Below are 19,312 nucleotides of genomic sequence, written 5' to 3' on the forward strand. Positions count from 1 at the left end.
TATTACCTAATGAATTCCTACGCACATGCACAATAACTTAGATGATACCAAATCATACTTTCTGAGATATATTTTAGTGCTTTTGTTCATAATTAAACCTACACCTTCACTTCCCTGTGTGTATTCATCAATTCTGTTACTTTAAATCAGGTCATTGTCAATCAGATCTATTTCATCATTCCCCTTTCATTTGTTTCACAGTCACAAAAATATACAGTATCTATTTTTTCTTTCATTCATTTCATTCATTAATTCATATGCTTTATCATTTACTTCTGTTAAAGTCCAAGTTGCAATCTTCCATAAACCATCTTCGCCAACCAATGGGCTCATGAATATTGACCTCCATCACTCATCAAGAAGTAGGTTATCAGTCCTAGTTACAGTATAACCATGTCACATGCAGCATTCCCTTTTAACAGTAAGGACATAACACCAATCAGTTGAGCACATATTAGTTACTGTGCCTCAAGCACAAATGAAATGTAGTTCCACCCCAGACATATTCACATTACAATATGCAAGCAAGGATCTTTGGTTCAAAGGTTACCTTGCAAGTCAACCTGCTGTTACTTACATTACAGTATAATAAATCAGATAATTATCTTTTGCATTGACTTTCCTAATTTTTCTTACCCACTACTACTTGTGGTATACATGTACTTGGATTTTGCCTCAGTGAAAGACACACACAGGAGGATTTCTCCCTTCTCATCTTTTATGCTAAAGGTAAAGGTAAAGATTCCCCTTGCACATATGTGCTAGTCGTTCCCGACTCTAGAGGGCGGTGCTCATCTCCGTTTCAAAGCTGAAGAGCCAGTGCAGTTTGAAGACGTCTCAGTGGTCATGTGGCCGGCATGACTAAACACCAAAGATGCATGGAATGCTGTTACCTTCCCACCAAAGGTGGTCCCTGTTTTTCTACTTGAATTTTTTACATGCTTTCGAACTGCTAGCAGAAGCTGGGACGAGTAATGGGAGCTCACCCCGTTACGTGGCACTAGGGATTCGAACCGCTGAACTGCTGACCTTTTGATCAACAAGCTCAGTGTCTTAGCCACTGAGCCACTACGTCCCTCTCTTATGCTACACTACAGTTATTTTACCAAAATATCAAGCCAGAGAAAATTCAAGCTGATTATCTGAATGCCGTTCTCTTGTCTGCATTCTAATATTTGGGAAAGATAGCCCATTAAGAGCACTCTGAGCTATTTCATATGCTTATATCAGTAATGGCTAACCTTTTTGCCGTCACGTGCCAAAAGCAGGGGGAGCATGGGGAGTCATGCGCGTGCGTGCCCACACCCATAATTCAGTGTGCCTCGCCCCCCCCACATGCACATGCGACCCCCCGCACCTGCACGCATGACCCCCCCCAGCGCTTCCCCCCCTTTTGGCACGCGATGGCACTGTGGGCCCAGTAGGTCCGTTTTTCGCTCTTCCCAGGCTCCAGAGCCTATCTAGGAGCCTGGGGAGGGTGAAAACGGCCTTCCCCATCCCCCCTGAAGGACCTCCGGAGGCCGGAAACGGCCCGTTTGCCAACTTCCGGTCCCACTGAGCTGAGCTAGGGCAACGCTCGCATGCCCACTGATATGGCTCCGTGTGCCACCTGTGACATGCGTGCCATAGGTTCGTCATCACGGCTCTATATTATGAAAATACAATTTATTAATACCTTCACCTTCTCGTCAAAGAGAATCAAGTATCTCCCAAAATAGTTCCTATTGTATTTCCCTGTTTTCGTACACTGCTTTATTTCTGCCCTTTTTGAGGTAAACTGTATCTGTAGAAATTTCTCCAATTGTCATTTACTTTTTAAAGTCCTCTGAAATTATAGAAGGGATATTTGAGAGAGAGTAAGTGAGAGATGGCTATTGGTTTTTTTAGCTTTCTTCTTTCTCCCTATCATCAGGAATGTTTTACATCTCTAACAGAGTCATCATCACAGCAGGTTCTCTAATTGATAAACACATGGCAACACCATCCTAATGAAAAGGCAAAAAAAAACTAGTTATCGGAGTTTTCTTGGAAATATATAGTGTCTCATAGCAGTGAAAGGTTCATTGAAGGGCAGCTGTAGCTTTGCACTGTCAGAGACAATATTGTATGTCAGAGAGGGCAGCCGCAATCAGTACCTTTTTGTTGATTCTCTTGCTTCTCCCCCAGGACAATGCCACCAACATTCAGTGGCAAATGATAAATTATGAACTGTGGTTTAGTACTTTCACTTTGGCAGGTGACAGTACCTGTTTGATCTTGTCTGGGTTTAGAAGCTAATCAGTGTTAGTATTTCTAACCAGTGCTAGACTTTCTTATGTTGTGGTCCACGGGAGAAAAATATTGACATGGAGAGTACTCAGACTGGAGTGGTATACAATGTATAGATGAATTGTAAGCTAAAAATTGAGAACTATTTTAGAGTTTATTTTTTGACGGAGCCATGATGGCGCAGTGGTTAGAATTCAATATTGCAGACTAATACTGCTGACTGCCAGCAGTTTGATTCTCACCGGTTCAAGGGTGACTCAGCCTTCCATCCTTCCGAGGTTGGTAAAATGAGGACCCAGATTGTTGGAGGCAATACACTGACTCTGTAAACAGTTCACAGAGGGCTGTAAAGCACTGTGAAGCAATATATAAGTCTAAGTGCTATTGCTATTTGAATGGGAGGCCACCATGGAATGCTAGTGTGAAAAAAATCTCATCCCGTAAGAGAAGAACCAACATCTAACCTGTCAGACTAGAGTTAAAAAACAATCAGTAGTGAAGAGATTTCCTTCAGAGTGTGCATGGTGGTGGCAAAATCAATTTTGTCTTGGTTTTGTGATTTCCTCCCATGAGAAGACAAAGTATCTCTCCCAGCTGGCTCACAACTAGAAAAGCAGCACTCCAGTTCCACAGAAGCTGGAAATTGGGAATGCAACAGCAGTCTAAGAACTAGTAAAAGCTTGATGCAAATTATAACCTTAATTTGTTTAATGGGAAATGATCTGAGCTGTACCTTGTTTTATGTGTTCTGTATATGCATTTCTTGTCGAGAGGAGCAGCTACTGAGAAACCTCCTACAAACTCAATTGTTATTTTCTCCTATTTCCCTTTCTCTTTCTGGCTTTATCTTTATCTTAAGTACCTTAACTTTGCTACTCATTAGAAAGTATTACATTTTTTATTGAATTGTTCTAATAGAGAATTTAACTTTTATCATTTGCCTGGTTGCTTGTCTAAGCAAGAATGAAGGAAAGAAAGCAGTATGCTACTTCTGCCCTCTCCAAATGTAAGTCAGTGCAGAGAAGCACTTTCTCTGGAATGAAGAGGATAATGGCGATATTTACTGAGTAGATTCTTGCCCAGAAATTGTAGGAGGGTGCAAGACAGTTGAGGGTGGGAGAGCTGGATATCCTACATGGGAGCAAGAAAGACCAGTCAACCATGTCTCTGTGCATGTGGGTGGAAGAACCTTCTATCACACCAGGACTGTAAGTACAACCTTTCATACCAGGGCTGCCCCCTCCTTTTCAGGTGATATTACCCTTTGATAATAAAAAAAATGCTTACACCATTCTAACTTCACAGAATCCATGTAGCATAATGATTATAGTCATCTTAAGGTCTTAACGTGCCCAGATTCAAGCTCAGAACTCATTGAATAATGTTAGGCAGCCATTCTCAGCCCAAAATACCTCTTGGGTTTACTGTGCGAATAAAATTAAAGGAGGCCCCAGTGTAAGCCATGCACAAAAACTCAGAAAGCTGATCCAAATCTTGCTTGGTGGGAAAACAAACAAGCAAAACTATGTTTTGTTCTGCTACAAAAAATTAGATGGCAATTTGAGCTGGCATATAAGTCTCAAGATATTTTATATACTAAAAATGCACTTACTAGTAACTGTCTTATGTGAACAGACTGAAACACTTTACTTGCTGTTTCTTATTTTCTTGAATTCACATTGGAAAGGAACTGAGGGCAGAGGTACTGGTGGTAGTGGAATCTTACTGCCATTTCAGATTACACCAAAGTAATAAATGTAACTTTGGAACACTTGAATACCTTGTGAAGTATAAAAACCTGCTGATAAGTGTCAGAATAAAAAACATTTTTTAAAATTTTTGTTTGCTGAAGAATGACTATGCATTTTATTTAGCTGATTTTATAATTCATAATGAGATGGGCAACATAAATCCAGTTTGGGTAATTGAAATATTTTGTGATCTTCTTGGGTAGGATAGGGAGGCTGGGAAGGATAGGGATACAATTATCATTTTTATGGCATTACTTTTATTTAGGCAAAATCTATAGGAACCTAACTCAATTGTGGAGCTTATGATTGTCTTGCAGGAATTTGCAACACTGACCAGGGAACTCAATGCATGTCGAGAACAGCTGTTGGAAAGGGAAGAGGAAATCTCTGAGCTGAAAGCAGAACGCAATAATACGCGGGTGAGTAATAAATGAGTTTTATGCTGGACATAGTTCTGTTCTTAGCTTAATCCAAAAGCAACATTTATATTTGCAGATAACATTCAGCCATGCTCTAATCATAAGTTGTTGAATATGCCATAATGGCCTGATTTGTGTATCATTCTAGGCCAAAAGGAAAGAAATCAGTATGGTTTCCTTTATGAACCTAGAATTAACTACCTAGGTTAATTGAGATGCAGCATGGTCTGCCTTTTGCTAAGGTTCCCCCAATTCTATCTAATAGACAATTATTCAGAAAATTTGCAGTTTTCCCCAGCCCTAGGTTTTAAGAGGATTGAAAGCTTTTTGTAGAATTTGCCATCTTCAGTAATATTTAATATTACTGTTCTCTTGTTCTTTTGATTATGACAGGATTTAACATAATCTCTGTTAAATTCAGTGTAATTTCTATAGAATGTTGTCCTTGTTTTTTATATTTCTTAGAATGCAGCTTGGTTTTCATACCTGCAGAGGCAGTTTAAGACCGTATCTAGTTATGGAGAATAAATTCGTACCCTTCTGTCTGTGACAGTCCTTCAAGATTTGTAAACCACTGCAAAGAACATTAGGGACTTGTTAAAGGCAATCTCTCAGAAAGTTAGTTTGGTGCAGTGATTAAGGGAACAGGCTAGAAACCAGGAGACCATGAGTTCTAGTTTCACCTTAACGTCACCTGGGTGACCTTGGGGTAGTTACTCTCTCTCAGTCCCAGGAAGAAGGTAATGGCAAACCATTTCTGAGAAGCTTTGGAAAGAAAACTGCAGGGATTTGCCCAGGCAGTCTCTGAGAATTGGGCACAATTGAACAGAAAAAAGGCAATCTCTAAAGAAAAGCCAAGTTCTGTTGAGAAAAATTGCTAATTTATATGATTACTTCATGAATATAACTAATGATTCTTTTGAGAGTTAAACTTGGGCAAAAGATACATAACTTTCACCATGCTTTCTTTGCTTAGGTTTACTGTTTTCAGCATTACTGGAAGATGGTTATCTTTTTCAACTACACGTCAATACATTTTCCATTTGAAATGCTAGAAATTTAAAATGAGAAATAGAAGAATTGTCTAATTCTATACTTAGAGATGCTTCAAAGTTTGGATGTACTACTACATGCCACACTAGCAAGAAACCATCTGCCAGACACAATGCTGTTATGATTGGCAAATGGTTTTGACAGATGGCTACACTCAGGGGTTTAGCCATCTCTCAAAATTTAAGACTGGACTTTTTTCCTCAGTTTTGGCAACACAAGACCAAAGTAAATTTGTCAAGATAAAGTATGAGTGAATTTTAACACTACTCCCATTTTGCCTGCATAAATGTGATCAACTTAAGACAAAATACCTGTTCCTGGTAAATTGTAACTATCTTAGGGTGTTACAACCACCATTCTGGAGACCCCAATCTAGTAAATCATCTTATAATACGTTTTTTTTAAAAAATGGGATAATTTCTGGATTAATCCAAGGACAGTTTAATAAAGTTTACGTATCTTTTCCTCTGCTTCATTTCCTGTGAATAATCTCTTGATGTATGTATGTTTATTAATTTATTTTTATACATAAAATTTTATCTATTAGGTTTTAAGACTTCAGCCTTAGTCTGATGTCTATATTTCTAGTGCAGAAAATGCCCTTGCAGTTAAACCTGGTAATTATTCAAATCAAGGATTGAAGGCTTTATCTTGCTTACGGTGACTTACATAAGGAATAACTGGAGCTGCTGTTTGATTTTCAGCTTTTGTTGGAGCACTTGGAGTGCCTGGTCTCAAGGCATGAACGCTCTCTGAGGATGACAGTAGTAAAGCGGCAAGCTCAGTCTCCATCAGGTGTCTCCAGTGAGGTTGAAGTTCTGAAGGCCCTGAAGTCTTTATTTGAACATCATAAAGCATTGGATGAGAAGGTGAGACTTACTTAGTGGTTAGTTTTGTTGGAGAAAGTTTAGCTTTAATAAAGCCATCTGTTTTTAACTCATAGCCTTTTAATAACAAAGCTGTGGTGATCTCTAGTATTGCTTTGGCTCAGCACTTCCTTAGAACTCTCATGCATCTTTTGATCCTTCCACTAAATGATTTCCATATTAAAAGGTTTTGCCCTTTGAAGAAAATTCTCAAATATTATTGCTTTACATTCCAGGAAGCTACTGTCAAAACTGAATTTGTACAAGTGCTCCTCTAAAGGATATTCCAGCAGTCCACTTCCATTCTAATTTAACTCTGTATTTCAATTCACAGGATGCTGACTAGATGATTCTGGGAGTTGGTTCAAACATTAAAGTTGCTGAAGTTGAAAAATACTAATTTAGACAACTTTCTGAAATCATCTTCTGTTTATACTTACAGACAGTACTCTTTCCACATGCAGTCCAAGTCACTATATGAAAGATCATAGTCTTCCACAAGAGCATTCTGTTATTTGAATGAGATCCAGGCTCCTATTGTTGACAGTTCTGCACCTTTCTGGCAAATAATTCAAGAGGAGAGTGATCTCATTAAATTGTTTGTATTATGAAATGGAGTTTCAGATGCTAGGTGTTCTGAAATCTGGCACCTTAGTCCAATAAATTCCAAGAAACCTCTCTATTCATCAGTTTCTCTTTTAAATAACAATTCAGTTTCTTTACATTTTCAGGTAAGAGAACGCCTAAGGGCAGCACTGGAACGAGTAGCAACACTAGAAGAACAGCTATCCAGTGCCCACCAGCAAGTAAATATGCATTTCATTTTCTATCCCAGATTTTGTAGGAATATTTCTCAAGTAATCTATCAGTTCTGTTTACACAAGCACATAGAGCAACAAAGCCCAATGTAAACATGCAGAATAGTCTGTCTTTATTGTAATAGAGAGCCAGTTTAGTCTAATGGTTACAGCACTAGGCTAGAAAGCAGGAGACCATGTGTTTAAGTCGTGCCTTAGCCATGAAAGCCAGCTGAATGACTTTGGGCCAGTCACTGTCTCTCAGCCCAAGCTACCTCACAAGGTTCTTGTGGGGAAAATAGGAGGAGGAAAATGTGTTTGATAAGTTTGCCACCTTGAGTTATTTGTAATAATAATAAAAATGGGCTTCAAATAAAATAAATAATGTCTAGACAATATCATATCTAAGGAAGAGGGAAAAAAAGAGAAAATAACAGAATAGATGGCAGCAATGTAATGAGTAAGATTAATTAAATACCCTGTTTCCCTCAAAATAAGACATCCCCTGATAATAAGTCCACTCAGGCTTTTGAGCGCATGGCAATAAGGCCAAGCGCTTATTTCAGGGTTCAAAAAGATATAAGACAAGAGTCTTATTTTCGGGGAAACACGGTACATGCATGCATTTATTATATCATGAAGTTTAAACTGCACAAAATAACTTATTGGATGTGGAGTTTTCTTTCCAATAATTTGTCGTAAGTAAAAAGTAGGTGCGCCTCCTCCTTTGAAAGCTTTTAAAATATCAGTTTAACTGTCAGAAGTGTTCCAAATCTCTTGTTCTATAGATCTGCTTTGCAATGTTTTCATGTTTATGAGAACTGTAAATTCTACTGAATCTGTATTTTCCAGGTAAATGCTCTTCAGCAAGGATCTTCCCAAAGGGAAGCACCTGTAGGAGAAGATGAAAAAAGGACTGAGGGCAAAGAATCTGGACAAAAAATGCTTTGGAAGGTAAGAGGCAACTTTCTGGGAATTGGAAAATAGCCAAGATACAATTGAAATACTGTATGTCTGCAATTGTGAGTCAGACAGTTATGTTCCATGGGACTCTTCAGCCTGTAGACAAATTTTGTGTTTTCTTTGCTGTGTTTCTAAAATTTTGAAATAGGCTGATTGAACATGTTCTAAAATTTCATCTGATTTAAGACACCTTATTTTCAAAAGGTACATTGTGTAGAGCTATGCATTTATGTAGACCCCGTTTGGTGTAGTGGGTAAGGAATCAGTCTACAGACCAGGAAACTCTGAGTTTTGGTTTTATCTTAAGCACAAAACCACCTGGGTGACCTAATGGGCTAGTCACTTTCTCGCAGCCCTAGGAAGTAGGCAATGGCAAACCTTGAAAATCTTGCCAAAAAAACTGCAGGAACTTGTCCAGGCAGCCTCTGACACAATTGAATGGAAGAAAAAACCCACCTTATTATGTGGTTTGCAAATAAAAAGGATGATTGTTGAATAGATTTTAGAAACATGCAATGACACTTGTTCAATATTCATTGAATATTAGTTCAATATTCTAAGTTATCTATTCTCTATTGATATGAAACGTTGGAATCTTTTTCCATATTACTTGACAGAGACTCCCTAATGGCTCTATACACCCAGATGATGGGGCAAGTCAGATTGTGGAATTGCAGGAGCTTCTAGAGAAACAAAACTTTGAACTAGCACAAGCTAAAGAACGGTTAGCCGGTCTGGCTGCCAGTGTTGCTGAGCTTGAAGAAGATCTAAGCACAGCCAGGAGGGACCTCATCAAATCTGAAGAAATGAGCAGCAAGTACCAGAGAGACCTACGAGAGGTCAGAGTGCTAAATTCCAGTTGTGAAAGTGATGGCATAGAAAAACTCCTCTTCTAAATCAATTTAAAATAATTCAGCTAGACTGAATCCTGAGTTTATTGAAGTAACTGAAGAAGTGGGTTTAGCTATGCAGTAATGAATTATTAAATTATTCTAAACCAGTGGTGAAATGTAAAATTCGTTACTACTGGTTCTGTGGGTGTGGCTTGGTGGTGGTGGGTAATGTGACTGTGTGGGCATGGCCAACTTTTTTTTTTTACTTTTAAAACCATTTTTTTCTACAACCTCTTCAGCTGAAGAGGTTGTAAAAAAATGCGTTTAAAAGGCTCTGCCGATCAGGCAACTCAGCTGGGATCGTCAGAGGCTTTTAAAAGCATTTTTTTTCATTTTTTCTTCAGCTGAAGAGGTTGTAAAAAAAATACTTTTAAAAACCTCTGATGATCCCAGCTGAGTTGCCTGATCAGCAGAGGCTTTTTTTCTTTCTTTTAAAAACATTTTTTCTACAACCTCTTCGGCCGAAGAGGTTGTTTAAAAAATGTTTTTAAAAGCCTCTGACAATCCTAGCTGAGCCGCACGATCATCAGAGGCTTTTATTTTTTTTACTATTAAAAGCATTTTTTCGGCTGAAGAGGTTGTAGAACAAATGCTTTTAAAAATAATAAAAAAGCCTCTGATGATTATGCGGCTCAGCTAGGCATGGGGAGGGGGCAGGGATTTTTGCTACCGGTTCTCTGAACCACCCGTCACCATCGCTACCGGATCAGGTGATCCGGTCCGAACCAGGAGCATTTCACCCCTGTTCTAAACCCTTCCAGAAACGTAATCTAGTTTAGAATATTTGGTTAAAATTCTTGAAAAAGCTCAGCAGGTTCCTTATATATTTAGTGCAAGTTCTTGAAAATCCAGGTTACATTTTTTTCCTACCAGCCCCTGTAATAATATCTTTGACAGATAGTGAAAGGCACCAATCAGTACTGGACAGACGTTCTACAGCTGCAAATGATGTGTAGAATATAATTTGCTGCCAGGTATCAGAGGATTTAACTGTGATGGAGTTTTCCAGCACTTGTTGCCCCACTCCCAACTATAACAGTGGAAAAATGGATATAGGCTGAATCTGATTTACAATGGAACTAGACTATGTTAGACTCTACTGCAGAAGTAAACCTGCATTTTTAATATTTTCTTTCCCAGGCTTTGGCACAAAAAGAAGACATGGAGGAGAGGATAACCACCCTAGAGAAACGCTATCTGGCAGCCCAGAGAGAAGCCACTTCCATTCATGACCTTAATGACAAGTTGGAGAATGAGCTTGCCAATAAAGAGTCTCTCCATCGTCAGGTAATGGGGGTTTAATGCCATGGCAAATGGAATGACAGTGTCAATCTGATGGAGAGCTTCATGGATGATGCACTCTATTTGTGAAGGCCCATTTTACCTCCTTTCCAGAACTTTCTTCCTAGATATTCTTCTTGTTGAGATGATCTTTCCCAGGAGTACTACTACTTTGCCTTCATGACTAGCACTGTACCCACTGTTCAAGTGAAAGATTGGGCTTGGCTATTCTTGCACATAAATCTATAATAAAACTACAGAATTTTTAAATAATGTTTAAATGTAAAGACAGTTAAAATTAAAAGACAACTTTCTTTGAGTAAAAAATGTTTAAAGCCTTGTCTTTGCCAACGATTCCTTGGCTATTAAATTAGGTACCATGCAACCTTTTTACAAATGGGGCATCGCAATTGAAAAGTCCTATTTTCTGATTGTGGAACATTTAGACAATGGCCTATTATGTTGATTCATGTGGGAGAATGCAATTTTTATGTACAGGTTCCAAGCGATGCCTAATATTAAACTTTTGTACAGGCCTCAAATCCATTTACCTTAGTGGTTTAATATTCAGAGTGTTAAAATTACAAGACTGTAATTTTAAAATGTTTGTATGGATTTACTGCTGTGCTTAACATTTTATTTATTTATTTGGGAAGATATTTAATAACTTCCATTATGAAAACTTTATGAGTGACAAATAAATCCAATAAAATGTATATGAAGGAACTTTATAATATATAAAATTAGTAGGGGCATGCAAGATGTTCTGATTTTGAAACATTCTGAGTAAAAACATTCCATTTTGAGCATCTTAGAAATGTTTTAAGATGAGAACACTTCTGTTTCAAATACAAAATGCACTGTTTCAGGTTGAATCATGTAAAATGTTCAAAACAGCCTATTTTACATTTTAAATAATTTCTTACGTAGTTAGAATAGAGACAGGATGTTTTGGAGCCAGAGTGTTTCAATTCAGAACATTTTATACAGGTTTAAAACATGATCTAATGAACATAATGTAAATATTCCATAATCCTATAGCAGTAAATGTTGATATTCAGCTTTTTAAAAATCAGAATCAAAAGCATGTGGAATGAAAACTGGCATTCAAGTTTTTCCTTTGTTTCTGGTTGGAATATATGCATTAGAATACAGAGCTCTGGCATAGTTTGGAATTATCCTTAGCATTTCTGGCTCCTGGTATACATTACTGCCATTCTGCATCATTCCACAGTGTGAAGAGAAGGCAAGGCATCTTCAGGAGCTTCTGGAGCTGGCAGAGCAGAAACTGCAGCAGACAATGAGGAAAGCTGAGACTCTGCCTGAGGTGGAAGCTGAGCTAGCACAAAGAATAGCAGCTCTTACCAAGGCAAGTAGATAGGACTGTAATGAGCTTTCAATAAAACCTAGGTTACTAGATAGTTTGGCATCTATCCAGGCCATATGACTTTCTTGCAATGGAAAGCAAGTTAGAAAAAGTCATGAACTACTCATTTGTTTTCTAAAAATTGATTTTTTTTTAAAAAAATGGAAAGTTCAGCATTATCAATTGGACCAGCATAAAGTTCTCTTAGGGCTATAATTATCCTAAGAAGTAGCTACTAGTGATGTACAGTTAAGCTCTAATGTGATTCAAATAGTTGATGCTACCCAAATCAGAAAAGCTGGGGCTCTGAATAGTTGAAGCACTGGATTGGGTTATTTTGAGCTAAACTTTTGGAACTGATTGAGAAATCCAGTTTATATTCAATTTGTGTATAGCTGCTTCCTACGCTGGTATTTAGGTAAGATTGGTGGTGCTGAACTTTTCAATGGATTATACTAGGCTTTACTATTTAATGCACACAGGATTGGAGGGCAGTAACTGCTGTCCAAGGATGTTTTAAAGCAGATTTTATCCCATTAAATTGTCAGATATTTTGTGTGCTTATTTTAGTTTTGGGATTAAGATCCATTTACCAAGCCTGTGGTATTGCTATAAAGTCTGTTATTTTCACATAGATGCATTTAAGGAATCAGATGGGAGCATTTTGTATACTTCTTGAATGAAATATATACTTACAAGGCTTGATATAAACTAGAACTATCCAAGAAATATGCTTTGAGATTCAAATAACTTTCTCAACCATCAAGTAATGAATTCAACAAGGAACTCATGTCTGTGCCCTAGGGTTGAGAGGGTCTATTTCTAGAATCTCTCAGAGAATAATTTGCTGCCTTTCCAAATATTTTATAAAAGTAAATCCACATTGGTTATATCCTGGATGCTTAGTTTTATCTATGTGGTATATAAGTGCAATCTTACATAAGAACAAGTCTTCACCATTTTTCCCAACCCATATTTCCATAGCTGATTTGTTAATTCCTTAGAGCAGTGCTTAGCAATATCATTGATGATATACAGGTAGCCCCTGGATAGGATAGGATTAATTTACAGGTAGTCCTTGATTTACAACAGTTCATTTAGAGACTGTTTAAAGTTACAATGTCCATTTTTCATACTTTCAATTGTTGCAGTCTCCCCAAGGTCATGTGATCAAAATTCAGATGCTTGGCAACTGACTCGTATTTATGACAGTTGCAGTGTCTCAAGGTCATGCTTAAACCTTTTGCAATCTTCTGACAAGCAAAATCAATGGGGAAGCCAGATTCATTTAACAACCATGTTACTGACTTAACGCTGCAGTGATTCACTTAACAACTGTGGCAACAAAGGTCATAAAATGGAAGAAAACTCACTAAATAATTGTCTTGTTTAGCGACAGAAATTTTAGGCTCAATTGTGGTTGTACATTGAGGGCTACCTGTATTTAAATCAATGCATGGGAGAAGATGAGAGAAACTGATAGAAGGGCAAGCAACCTGTCTCCAGTTTAGCTTTATGGTCTTCCCAGCTTCTAGCTGCCGCCGCCAATAAAATGAGCTAAAAGAAGCTGTTTATTGGAGAAAGACTGATCTTTTGAATCATCAGTGAGGTTTACATCTCAGTAGTTGCTAGATTAAGGGTTGTGCAGAAATTACATCTGGACTGAAACAGAAACTTCATTCTTATTGGTTGAATATCTCTGAAGAAAATCAAGATTTCTTCTAGCACTGGAGTAAAATAAAGAGAGTCTCAGAATACAATCACAATGTCTTACTCCAATGAAAGTAAATATTAGATTTTTTTTTTTACTGAGATGCCAATTAGTAAAATATAACCACAGGCTAATATGAAAGTATTTATTATCTGTTTGCTTTTACAATTATAAATGTACAAATTATTGTTAAGAACAATTTTTCATATAGTTAAAACTAACAATAATCAATAACAGAGGACATATAAATATAGAAATGTTCTTTAAAAACTCAGAGCTTTGTTTTTACTTTGGTGGGATTCAGGTTCAGATTCAGATTCATTGCTTGTGGAGGCTGACAACCATCATTTTAGAGAATGTCTTTTTCTATGTAGGCTGAGGAAAGGCATGGCAGTATCGAAGAACGACTGCGGCAACTGGAAACTCAGTTGGAGGAGAAGAACCAAGAATTGGGAAGGGTAAGTTTTTTTCTCTAGAGAACGTAGCTTTATTTCATTTCAGGTCAGACTATTGTCAAATTGAAAATGGTAACTTGGTATTACTTGTTATGTTTTCTTCTATGATATTAATGATTTTTTTTTTTTACAAATGTGGTATCATATGGATAGCTTGTTGTGAGAACGAATATCCCAAATGATTGTCTGTGGAGATTCTCAGTCATCCAGGTCATGGTTGTTCCAAAGGTGCTTTTTCAAGAGGCAACTGGACTTTCTGATTTTTCTTTGAAGACGTTTTGCTTCTCATCCAAAAAGCTTCTTCAGCTCTGATTGGATGGTGAGGAATGGAAGGATTTATACTCTTTGCAGACAGCTTTAAAGAAAAACCAGAAAGTCCAGTTGCCTCTTGAAAAAGCACCTTTGGGATCCCACATGGTTGTTTTACATCTTCAGCCACACTCTTAAGTTATGGTTAAGTGATAGGTTGTTACAATGTAGTTAAATCTGTGGCACTGAAGCAATAGAAGAAATCACTTTAACCCCATGTTTATTATATGCAAATGTAGTATAGTTGTGTTAGATATAGTTATCTAAATAATTAGCTTCACTTCCTGATTTAATTAAATTAATTTAATGTTATAATATCAGTTGGTCCCATCTATGATGACTTTTCTTTCTGAACCCTATTTCTACATTCCCCTTTCCCTGGTTCTGCCTGTCATGTTGTGGCCCTTCATATAGAACAGGGGTCACCAACCTTTCAGACCTCAGGGACCACTAAGTTCATAATTTTAAATCCTGTGGACCACTAATATGATCTGCCTAATGTCCGGCTGGGTGAGCATGGCTAGGTGGTTATGTGACTGGATGGGTGTAGCCAACTCCTCGCCTCCCCACCTGGGCTCCTTAGGGTCCCAACAGGAAGCAGTTGTTGGAGCTAACCAGCCACCACGAGAAAGAGTTGGCAAAAGAACTCGGTTCAAATTGGATCTGACTGAGAATGAGGCTTAGCCGAAGCACCTCACTAAGGACTATAAACATAGGCTTTCCAAGCAGAGCGAAGACCTGTGGGAGTGCAAGGCCAGGTTCTGGTGCCTGAAGGTTCAGCGGGTGAGATGGTCAGCCAGTTCCAGGCCTTGATGCAGTCCCATTGGAACAAGGTCTTCCGGCTCTTCGCCACCAGCGGCACTTCCCTCCAGCCTTCGCCCAAAGCCCCACACCAGGAAACTGAAGCAGACCCCAAGTCAGAATCTCTGCCCCCTCCGATCCACACAAGAAGATCTCGAAGGGGGAGACTCTCTGCAGCAACACAAACATCCATTGCAAGCATCTGTCCCAAGGGCCGTAGTTTGAGGACCTCTGATTTAGTGCAATATAAAAAATGCAAATAATTTTTCTGCGGACCACCAAAATTTTTTCACAGACCACCAGTTGGTGACCACTGATATAGAATACAGGTCAGAAGACTGGAGTAGAGTTAACATCATTCCCCTGTTTTAAAGAAAAGGAAAAGTGGATCATTCAATTTGTCATTGGTATCTGAGAAAATCCTTAAAAAAAAAAGGATAATCAAGCAGTGGGTTTGCAAGCACTTAGAAAGGAACAATATTTTTATAATTTAGAAAAAGAGATAAAGGCAATACGTGTCAAATTTGCAGGTGACACAAAGCTAGGAAGGATTGCTAACAACACAGAAGATAGCTTAAAGGTTCAAAGGGAATTTGATAGATTTAAACTATGAGCTTTATCCAGCAAAACACTGTTCAATGGCAATAACTGTAAGGTTCTGCATTTAGGACGAAAAAACCCAGATGCACAGGTACAAGATAGGCTGAACTTGGGTTGGTAGTAGTACTCAGGAGAAAAACCTGGTTGTCCTGTAGGGTGTAGATCAGAGGTGGTATTCAGCAGGTTCTGACCAGTTCTGGGAAACCGGTAGCGGAAATTTTGAGTAGTTTGGAGAACCGGTAAATACCACCTGTGACTGACCCCGCCCCCATCTATTCTCTGCCTTCCGAGTCCCAGCTGATTGGGAGGGAATGGGGATTTTGTAGTAACCTTCCCCTGGAGTGGGGAGGGGATGAAGATTTTACAGTATCCTTCCCTTGCCACACGCCCCAAGCCACGCCCACCAAGCCACACCATGTCCCCCAAGCCATGCCCACAGAACCAGCAGTAAGAAAATTTGAATCCCACCACTAGTATAGACCACAGATTAAACATGAGCTAGCAGAAGTTTCAGTCTTGGCCTGAATCAATAATGTTGATTTGAGAAATGATACTTCTGGTCTATGATGACCTATTCAGACTGCATCTGGAATACTGTATCTAGTTTTGATTGCCATAATACAAGAGGGATACTGAAGAACTGGAAAGAGAGTAAAGAAAAACACAATCATATTGAGAGACTTTGGGCTAAATCCTATGAAGAGTAATTTAAAATAAGTGGGTATGTATAGCCTAGAGAAGTAGGCAAAAGGGAGGCATTTTATAAATTTTCCAATACTTGAATACTAGAAGAGGATGTGGATTTATTCACCATAGTTTCCAAGGGTAAGACAAGAACCAATAGATAGAAGCTTTATATAAAGATATGCAGACTTGAAATCAGGAGGATTTTCCTACTCTGAGAGCTATTAAGCAGGGGAAGAGCCTCCCTCCTAGAGTTGTGGGTGACTCCATCCTTAACTCGAGGTTTTCCAACAAAAGTTGGACAGCTGTTTGTTTGGAATGGTCTGTGATTTCTGCCCTAGAAGACTTCATAGTCACTGCCAACCCTATAATTCTATGATATGCTGATTAAAATTTCAACAACAGTTAATGGCGATAAATTTTTGAATATTATTATATCCTAGAATAAATATATGCTCAAATTATAGCACAATTCACCTCTGATTTTCAGTGCATTTAATATTTATAGAGTTCTCTCAACTGGTGTTAAGTTAAAAAAAAGTTTAGAGGGTAAGTCTCAACATTTTCCAGTCAATAAAATGACCTTGACATTGTTGTAAATATCTTCTTACATTATAATGGGCTAGTTATAGTGAAATAGTAATTTCTGTTTTCTTGAATCATTAAGGTTAATTTTAATGCAGTCTCAGAGCAAACTGCTTGGGAATATTTGGCTGATCTTGATATGTCCCCCAGGCCCGTCAACGGGAGAAAATGAATGAGGAACATAACAAGAGGCTCTCTGATACTGTGGACAGGCTGCTGAGTGAATCCAATGAGAGACTTCAGCTTCATCTTAAAGAAAGAATGGCAGCCCTTGAAGAAAAGGTATAGTGCAGTTCTTTTTACTATTTTATATTCAAATAGGAAAATTAATTTTGCTGATAACTAAAATGGTACCGGAATGTTCATAACCTCAAAAATCCATCTTTAAAAAGAAGCTAAGACATTTGATGGGTCATATCATAGATGTTTTGAATACAGGTAATCCTTGATTTACCACAGTTCATTTAGTGACCGTTCCAAGTTACAACGGCACTGAAAAATGTGATTATGACCATTTTTCACAGTTACAATCTTTGCAGCGTCTCCATGATCATGTGATACAAATTCAGATGTTTGGCAACTGGTTCATACTTAGGACTGTTGCTGTGTCCCAAGGTTATGTGATCACCTTTTGCAACCTTCTGACAAGCAAAATCAGTAGGGGAACCAGATTCACTTAACAGCTTGGTTACTAACTTATCAACCGCAGTGATTCACTTAGCAACTGTGGCAAGACAGATTGCAAAATGGGGCAAAACTCACTTAACAAATGTCTCACTTAACCACAGAAATTTTGGGCTCAATTGTGGTTGTAAGTCGAGGACTACCTGTAGTAAGTGTAGCAGCTGTATTCAGCCAGTGATTTATGGAGAAGGAATATTAGAAAATTATTGGTGCTGCCTCGCATTAGAGCACGGGAATAGGTTAGCTCGAGGGGTTGATTCTTTGCTGCCTTGGTTTTTACCAGAGTTTGCCTTCTTTCTGGGATTTTTCTCTTTGTTCTTATCATGAACTATGAACTATGAAGTAGATTCAAATAGCTGTTGCAATAAGTATGGAATAGAATTCTGGCTTTTAAAATTTTTTTGAAATCCCTTTATTTTATCAATCCACATTCACATCTTGAATATCTGAGAAACTTATCCTGTCTTCCTCTGTGCATGTATATGTATGTGTGTGACACACAGTCACACACATACACTATCAAAAAGCCAGATTTTGGTTGCTTGTTGAGATGCAGTTGAGAGTTTATGGGTGAGAAAGGTACTTTTGATTAACTGCAAATTGGTTGACTTTTGTGATGAGGTAGTCCTACTAAATAAATATACACAGGATTACAAAATACTCATTACACATGTATCTTGATTTACCCATATAACACTATTACTGTGCAAGCTGCATTGGTTTCCAGTTGACTTCTGGGTGCAATTGAAAGTTGCCACCCTTAAAGTGTCTGCACAAGTAGTAGTAGTATCTGTCCATCCAGTTAGATCTGGTGAACCAGGCTGTCTTCACATTTCTTTGCTCAGGGAATGCCATTTTCAAGGATCACAAACAAGAATGATAGTCAGTACCATTTATAATAAAATGCTCCTCTCTAGCGAATGAGCCTAAATTTCATGGCATTTTGGTGCCATTGCTACTTGCTTTTTTCATTTATATCAGTGCTGAATAACAATATCATTTAAACTACCATGTTTCCCCGAAAATAAGACCCTGTCTTATATTTTTTTGAACCCTGAAATAAGCGCTTGGCCTTATTGCTGTGCACTCAAAAGTCTGAGTGGGCTTATTATCAGGGGATGTCTTATTTTCGGGGAAACAGGGTACATTACTTCCAGATATAAATGATATTTTGTAAATTCAGGGAGTCATTTCTGGACTGAAAATCCAGTTGTTGCCCATCTAAGAAAAAATTATCTTCAAATGCTGTCAGGTTTTAAGAAACTTGTTGTTTTTATATTTGACACTGCAAAGTTTAAATGATTTTGGCACCCCGCCCCCATATCTTCAGTGATGCTACTAAATATACTTAAAGACCCCAAGATACTTCAGTTTCAAATTATATTTGAAAGCATGTATTGTAGTTTTTCTGATAAATTTTCAATTCATGAAGATAAACAAAGAATTATCATTATAAATTATGTATAATTGCTACAGCTCTATTATAACTGGTGAATATTATTCCTGTACAGCACTGTGAAAAAGATTTCTGGTCCATTTTCATGAAATATTTACAATTTTTCCATTTGTCCTATGGTTAATCTTCTCTATAAAAGTTTCAGAAGTAATTAGGTAGAATAATGGCAATGGGATTGAATTGGGATCAGGCAGGGAGAGGAGAGAGATTTTTACTCTTTGGCCATGTCTATGATAATCTAAGAAGAATCATCCTTTCTTCCATGTCTGTTATGTGTAATTTTTTCTGTGATATTGTTCCTTTTAGTGTAATTAGCACTATTCCCTTGAGTGTTGCTCCTTATTAATTACTTATTTTAATAATTGTGATA

At 37.9% G+C, this 19,312-nt stretch overlaps 1 protein-coding gene across 6 annotated transcripts in view; it reads left to right on the forward strand.

Annotated features, from left to right (window-relative positions):
• Positions 1 to 19,312, forward strand: part of PPFIA4 (PPFI scaffold protein A4) — a 105,024-nt gene that overhangs the window by 43,934 nt on the left and 41,778 nt on the right. For all 6 annotated transcript variants that reach the window (XM_034414165.3, XM_034414169.3, XM_087889296.1 and 3 more), the window contains exons 3-11: positions 4,337 to 4,438; positions 6,196 to 6,360; positions 7,089 to 7,163; positions 8,007 to 8,108; positions 8,735 to 8,956; positions 10,151 to 10,297; positions 11,526 to 11,660; positions 13,743 to 13,826; positions 16,953 to 17,084. In XM_034414165.3, the coding sequence (XP_034270056.1) occupies positions 4,337 to 4,438; positions 6,196 to 6,360; positions 7,089 to 7,163; positions 8,007 to 8,108; positions 8,735 to 8,956; positions 10,151 to 10,297; positions 11,526 to 11,660; positions 13,743 to 13,826; positions 16,953 to 17,084 (1,164 nt within the window). The remainder of the gene's footprint in view (positions 1 to 4,336; positions 4,439 to 6,195; positions 6,361 to 7,088; positions 7,164 to 8,006; positions 8,109 to 8,734; positions 8,957 to 10,150; positions 10,298 to 11,525; positions 11,661 to 13,742; positions 13,827 to 16,952; positions 17,085 to 19,312) is intronic.

This window comes from Pantherophis guttatus, chromosome 3, assembly GCF_059756535.1.
Source record: "Pantherophis guttatus breed Tessera chromosome 3, ASM5975653v1, whole genome shotgun sequence".
Taxonomy (NCBI): Eukaryota; Metazoa; Chordata; class Lepidosauria; order Squamata; family Colubridae; genus Pantherophis; species Pantherophis guttatus.